The sequence below is a fragment of the Geospiza fortis genome, unplaced genomic scaffold, assembly GCF_000277835.1.
Source record: "Geospiza fortis unplaced genomic scaffold, GeoFor_1.0 scaffold1, whole genome shotgun sequence".
In the NCBI taxonomy this organism is placed as follows: domain Eukaryota; kingdom Metazoa; phylum Chordata; class Aves; order Passeriformes; family Thraupidae; genus Geospiza; species Geospiza fortis.
In genome coordinates, this window is record NW_005054320.1 from 5716341 (window position 1) to 5723962 (window position 7622).

The window sequence follows — 7622 nt, forward strand, 5'->3', positions numbered from 1 at the left end:
CAGATAACTAAGATTCAAGCCCACACAACTTCTCTCATCCCACACTCTTCCCTGTTTTTCCAGCACTTCTTAAATACCACATGTCAATGCAGACCTCATAGGTTCTTTATTAAAAAAAAGTGCTTCCAGTTTTAAGATTTCTTTTTATTTTTCCCTTTCATGATGGGAAAGGGAAAAATATTTTCCCTTTTCCTACTGTCAACTCCACTAGAAAACTCCTCACCTAGAAAAATGCTGCCATATGTGCTTTGTCTACTTCCTCTATTTAAAATAAGCCCTTTTTTTTTTACCTTCTGTGGTCATGTCCCCTTCCCACCATGCTCCATTGGTATCAATAACACAACACTAGGCCAGGAAAGTGCTCAAAGAGACAAATCACAATGGACTGTGGGTAATTTTGCTTCCAAACTATCACTTTCTGAGTTACTCTGATAAATATCACCACTGGAATAAATATCAAAAGAAAAATTGTAAATGTTCCCTTTTAATTTAAAATCCTTTTTTATGGTTAACAGCTCTCTTGGACATATTCTGCCCTCTTAGTGTCTTAAATTAATGTAGCTGATGCTTTTTTTGCAAACTTAGATTCAGTCAAGCTACAAATAGTACTTAAAATGCATACAATAATTTTCTCCATCAACATCTCCTTATCATTAGGTTCTCATCTCTAAAGACCCTCTAAAATTTCAAATAGAATCTAATTATACAATATTTCTTCTCCATCCCTTGTAAAACATGAAAGTACATGTAATTCTGACTCACCTTCCTTTCCCTGGAAATTAAAAAAATGATGTTCAGAAACAACCAAGGAAAGACAGGATATGAGTTAGACTGTTTAACAGTTAGACAGATAATCTACAGAAATCCCAGTCTCCAAAGAAATAGCTGATTATTGTGTGGATATTTGTCATGTTTTGGCAGGAGGAAGAGGAAATAGACCTGGCAGTGATCTGTCTGCAGAAATTGCTCCGAGGCAGGGCTCTTCAGAACATGGTATTGTGTCTCTTTGCTTATGTCAGTCTTCACAATGATGGTGGGAATGACTGATTGCAAAGGGTGTTTGCAATCTTTCTTCCACAGCACTAAGCAGGGGGAGTGAGACTCTTCACAGCAGAGTTACTCAAATGGCAAATTCTAGACTGGATCTGGACCATGAGTACATTCTGCCATGGTTATACCAAGGTTCTAGGCACAAGAAACCTCCCACATCCCAGCAGGGCAGCTTGTATTTCATAGCATCTTTCTGGTTTCCACTAGTGATGAGCTGGACCCCAGATGAGGAGCAACTGAAGCCTACCACCATGATGTGCAGGACCCATCATTCTGCTTTCAGGGGAACAGAAGGGGGTCTAACTGAAAATTAATTCAGTAACCATGCCTCGTGGGCTTTGTATTAAACAAGTCTGTCACTTGTGATCAGACCAGTCCTGAAGGTTTGTTTTTGTGTCCCCAAAAAGTACAGTTGATGCTCTCTCTTCAAGTAACTATTTAATGTTTTTTAGTGTTCTCATGCAGGACCCTGAGCTTTAGCAAACAATACAGTATTGTGGAAGTGGCTTGAGGTGGAATATAGAGTTCCCAAGTGTTCTCCAGTTGTGTGATGATTTGTGAGAAGGATGGTTGAGGCCACTGAAGGATTGTTGACTTTCAGACCATGAAATGTCCCACCATTTTAGGAATCTTCTTCCAGCTACTGCTGGATGAGAAATACATTACTGAGTTGGAGAATGACCAAGCAGGGTTGAGTGATCTTTTGTTGCTCTTGGAAGTCCTGTTGGAAGAGAGTGGGATTGAGAGTAACACAGTGTCAGGGAGGGCTGGGCCACATAACCCCATAACAGGGATGGCAGCAGTTTCAGCAACCTCCCCACCAGTTTATGGCTTTGGGCTCCCTCAAAATGAAGGTCAGAGGACATGAGGTGTTGAAAAACACTGTGAAGCTTTGACATTGAGGCTGATATAACAGGCTGTGCAGAAGACTATTACCCTTTTGACATAGGTGGTGTTGTTCCACATTCCAGTGGTTTGAGTTTGGGTAAAGCCAAACAGAATAATAATAACAAAAATTAAAAATAAAATAAAATAAAAAAAAACTAAAGAAAAAAAGTAGCAGCTTTACCTGACAGCTGTAGGGTTTGCCTAAAGGCAACCACAAATTTGTTATAGAGAGGTCTTGGTAACAGCTGACCTTGCAACTTGGATAAAAAGGGTGTGTGTTACTGGCAAAAACATGTTGCTCTTTATTCTCCACTTGATATGCTCAGTTGTTCACTTTTATTTTAAAGATATTTGAAGGGAAGGAGAGGCACCTGGATCTGATCCAAGAGCTGCGCACCACTCACGCGCTCCAGGAGGATGGACAGCTGCTCGTGAAGGCACAGAAGCAAATGACACTGTCCTTACAGCGACAGCATGAATCACAAATGAAGCAGGTTTGCTTGCATAGATGGGAAGGTTGATTCACAGCTCTGTCCTGACCAGACACTCTGTGCTTGCAGTATCACAACACTTTCACATTTAATCCTTTATGTTTTCTATTATCCACAGCACAGAAGGCATCCCAACAGCAAAAAAGCTCTCCTAGCACAGGGCAAGCACTGAATGCCTGAGGGGCTAAAATTGCTCTCTGACTGCTCTGGAGGCTCTGGGGAATCTCAGAAACAGACTGAGGCACCCTGACCACAGCTGCTATGCAGCCTGTGTTTGCTTTGTTTGCAGACAGAGCACTTATTTATATTTACAGGGCTTTGCACAATCAGCAGTGTCAGACGACCCTCAGTTTTTCCACATTTCAATCCATTTGACGGGTACTATGACCTGGTATCACAATATGTGCTTGTCACTCACATCTCTTGGATGTTTTCCTGAGTGTTTGTTACTGCTCTGTCATTTTCCTGTCCCTTTTCTGGCTTGGCACCCTCTCAGGCTCCTCCTCACACATAAAACCTCACAAAGGCAGCCAAACCCAACTTATCTTGTAAATCCTGCTGGGCTCAAGACTTCTAGAACCTTAGCAACGGTGACTAAGGTCACCATTGAGATATCTACCACTGTATGCTGAGCAAAGAAATTTTGGGCTTCATTCTCTGCCAAGGATCTAGTGAGAGCCAGGGATGCAAATTCCCATCCTGTTTCCTTACAGTGTCACAACCTTCCAGAGGAAAGTGAATGAAATGGCAGATGCTGGTCAGGAGTGGATCATAAAGAAATTTTGCCCAGAATTCACTACAATTCAGAGAATGCGGTATCTATTACATTCCTGCAAGATCTCTTGTAATTTTTACTACTCTGCTGTTTTTTTCAATGACCAGCTGAGAGGCAATTTGGTGGCTTCCATTTTACAGTAACAGCATCCACTGGCAAGTTGACCTGGTGGAGATGAAGCCAGACCACTGTTTCATGCTGGTTGGGCAACAACAAAATTTCCCCTTAGATCCCAGTAAAAATTGGGCTAGGTGATTAAGTTTTATCATTTACCATTTAGCATTTCCAGATACTCCCTCATGCACAGGAAGCCCAGGTGTGGAATGCAGGAATACAGAATATTTCTGCTGAGGAATTAAGAGAAAAATAAAAGCCTTAGGCATTAAAAATTTGCAGTGCTCCATTTCTTCTGGAAGCCCAGGTGAGAGTGAAGGAGAAAGCAGTTCAAACACCATAATGACATTCATAGAGAAGGAGGGAGAGCAAAAGGCAAAGATACTGACCTCTGATCTCAGAATTTCCCTTTTGGAGTGCCACTATCCCCCTCTGCTGGTATCGGCCTCCTCTCACTTTATTTTTAACTGTCTCTGAAGGTTCACAGTCCAGGGCTCAGGTTTTCAAACATTTTGAACTTCAAAACTCTGTGGAATGCATGTGCAGTAGTTTTCTATGTGTGTGGCTATTTCAGAAAGTCACTGATGACTCTCAGTTCTATAGGGTTTGGTGGTCACAGGTTTTTATACGTTTTTGACCATTTTAGTGTAAAATAAATGCTTCCTGCCTAAAGAAGATGGAAACTCCACATAAAACAGCCAAAGATGAGGAGCTGAAAATTTCGGACTCATGTATAACAAAAATCTAACACAAGAGTGTTCCTGAGTTGTTTTCCTCCATTTCACGCCAGTTTTATATACAGCACCTGGAGCAATGAAGAGGAGGGAGCACTTTAGTTCCATGTTATCCCTCCCTGTGGGGTGGTGCAGTTACTGCATCACCATTTTCCATCTGAAACACCTGTGGGCTAAGTGCTGTCACTTCTAGATCTGTGCAACACTGACAATCCCACTTCCTTTGAAACACTGCCTGGGCAAATGGCACAGCTGTATAGGAAAGCTGATTTATTATTACTTATCTGGGATATTTCAGCTCCACTTCAACTTTTATGTTTAGGCCTATTCTGTAATTGCCTGTTTATTTCAACATAACACAGCATCCCAGCCAGTTCCAGACATTCCCTCCTGCCAAGGCCTGTGGCTTCAGAGTCCATTCTGGAGATAATGAACTCCCCATAGATCTTGTCTCTTTCTGCAGTGCAATCACACATACCCAGCCCATAGAACAGGATGTGCCTGGAACAAGGAGTGAATGGCACAGTAATGCTGAACACCTGGAATCTTGTCTCAACTCTGTCACAGACTTTCTCATTTTCCATTACCTGGAATTTTGAGGTCTCATTTGCACTTCTGCAAACTTCATATAATTACTGTCAATTTGAATTTGTCAGCAGCTAGTAACTTCTACAATTTTAGGTTCAATGCCTGAAGCTGCAGGTACTCATGGTTGCACTGTGCAGAAACCAGTCAGAGCATGTACCACATGGAGAGTGCCAAACTCCTGGGACTGTCCCGTGGCTGGTCTGAGTGGATGCAGAGCTGTCTCACATGCCTGTGGTAGTCCTGGGGCTTTGCACAACATTCCTGGGGTTTGTAACACAATTCTTTGCATTTTTCTTCTGAAAGCTGTCAGCACTGGAAAGAGACTTGGCCACGGTAGAAGGAAGGGCACTGGCAAACATACTTGATTTTCTGGCCAAAGAGCTGCTGAGGCTGCAAGAAGAGCAGAAGATCCATGCTCTGCTCATGCTGGCTGAGAGGCAGAGGAGGATGCGGGAAGCCGAGGAGAGCGGCCGGCGGCAGCTGGAGGAGATGCGGCGGCACGAGGAAGATGAGCTTTTCAGACAGGCAAGAGAGGGACACTGCTGGGACTGCAGGCAGTTTGTAGGAGCTGCCTCCTTGTGGGAAGGTCCAGATGGATGGGAGCTGCTTCAGCGCTGACTTTGGTGATGGCTAGTTCTAAAATTGAGAGGGAAAGCTTAGTGAAGAGAGGGTGAATCCTTCCTGAGAGAGTCATGCCCATTAAACTAAGGATGATCTGAATACCCCTACAGACAGTCCTGTTAGGCCTGTCATGAACGGGTGTAGGTTTCTAAATTTCTCCAGTAAACACCTATGGAGAACAGATGTACCTAGATCATCTCTAGGGATAATGTTTTGTCAGCACTTGTTCTGCCCAGCAGAACTGGTATGTGCTTTGCCAGGAAGGATGCCTTTAAGCAAGGGTTTGGAGAGATTTTGCCCCTCCCTCCCCCAGCCCAAGTGGACTGCAAATAACAAGAGGTACAACACTTATTTTGAAGTAACAATAATAAATAAAATAACCTTGAAATCAATTTAAAAAAAAACTACCATTTTCCATAACTATTCTGTAGTCTTGTTCCTATTTCCTAGCTCTTGACTGCATAAAGCATATTTTTGCCCGTTGAAAGACATGAGTGGGAGTCTAATTGACTAAACCAATAATTTTCAAACCTTGTGGGAGGTGGTTAATACCAAAAGGGTCTGGCATCCTGTTTATTTTTTTTAAATTTTAGCTTCTCATCTTTCATGTATTTCTGAGTGGTAAGCAGGTAAGGCCAAAGTGCCATAAGCTTATGCCCTGCAGATAAGCAGATGGAAAACACCCATTTCTAGAATCTCAGCTCTACAACCATTATAAAGAAACCAATAATTTTATCTTGGTTTTTGACTGGCTTGATGGGACTTTCTCCTTCAGGCTTGCTTGAATGACAGCTGATTTATCTACAGAAGTCAATATCCATGATTATTACTTGGCAATTGCTGCTCAGGGGACCGTGAGAACTGAGGGAGCAACTGCCATTGCATTCACAGGACTAACCTGCTGCACTAGAATTGGATCTGTGAATTGGTTTTCTTTCACCTGCACTTGTTCAATCAGTTCTCAGAAATAATTACTATAAAATAAATTTTTACAGGAAGCATCTTTGAAAACAAATCTCAGGTTGGCCTGCCCGAAACAGAGACTTGTGAGAATCTGTTGTTCACACTTCTCTGGAAATCTTCCACTATGTTCCTGGCACAGCAATAGGCAGAGGAACAATATCTTGGTGTTTTGTTCTAGGTGGTGGATGTTCAGGACAGAACTATTGACACCTACTTGGAAGATGTTATCCTGAGCAGCATGGAGAGGACAGCTGAAGAGCAAGCCAGGGAAGAGGTTCAGAAAAGGGCTGTAGAGATCAATGACATTGCTTACGAAATGGAGAGTCGGTAGGTTATTAAACAGCACAGTGAAGGGCAGTTCACAGCAGCTTAGAACCTGCCTGACCATGTGCATCTGTGGCTATGTGCATCATCCAAGCCGTGGGCAGGGCAGAGCAGTGCTGCTCATGGTCGCTTCATTAGTGTGGCTGCTGTATGGGAACCACGCTGCTCCTACCTGCTACACACATATAAATCCATCAGAGCCTTATTTCCATACAGCATGTGCCAGGTTCCCTTTGCAAATCACTTGTGTGATCTGTGAATCACCCTTTTTAGATTTCTCCACACCAGTGTGAGGCTGTGACTGAGCTTTAAGTGAATCTGGGAACTGCCCAAAGCAATACCCATTCATACCGATCTTTTCATTTATTTACACTACTACAGAAAATCCATTTGAAAGAGATCCTAAAAGATACAGCTATACACAGCCTTTCATTCTGGGGTGGCTGTTCTTTAAGGAACTGCCAATTTCCATGGAGGTCACTCATATTGATGGCTGCCTGACTAGGCACTTTGAGTAAAATAAGTTGTTGAGAACACCCCAGTCTGTGTTTGGCTGGGGCATCAGCAGTGAATACTTCTTAGGACCTGCCAAACCCCCGGTTCAGTTTCTATGCTCATTTTTTGGTACTGAGCCATAAAAATCCTAATGACACAGTGACTCTCCTATGGCAGAGCAGCTGTGTATTTTGTATCTAGATGAATACAAGCAGAACTTTGGAATCCTTGGGGGAATGAAGCGTAGATAATGCATGCAGCCCCTGAGCCAGCTGGGAACCCACCAAACACTGGCATGGAAAAGAGCACGGGGCCAGCCAAGTGCAGAGTCACAATAGGGAAGAATTTAGCAAACTCAGCAATGGACCAAAGACTAAATGGACAAAGACACAAACCCTCAGTGATATCTGTGTGTCTGATTCAATTTGTCATCAGAGGGAACTGAGCTTCTCAGTACTTTTGAGGATAAGGAATGTAAGGTGATCCTGCTTTCCAGTGCACTGTTGAACACACTGGCAGTGCAGAGGGGAGCAGTCACACTGTCACCTATTTGTAGGATAAAGAGAGACCCCACTGACC

At 43.0% G+C, this 7622-nt stretch overlaps 1 protein-coding gene across 3 annotated transcripts in view; it reads left to right on the plus strand.

Moving 5' to 3' along the window:
- Positions 1-7622, plus strand: part of MAATS1 (MYCBP associated and testis expressed 1) — a 30602-nt gene that overhangs the window by 19034 nt on the left and 3946 nt on the right. For all 3 annotated transcript variants that reach the window (XM_031056639.1, XM_005420574.3, XM_031056640.1), the window contains 4 exons: positions 922-993; positions 2286-2432; positions 4944-5165; positions 6403-6551. In XM_031056639.1, coding sequence (XP_030912499.1) covers positions 922-993; positions 2286-2432; positions 4944-5165; positions 6403-6551 — 590 coding nt within the window. The remainder of the gene's footprint in view (positions 1-921; positions 994-2285; positions 2433-4943; positions 5166-6402; positions 6552-7622) is intronic.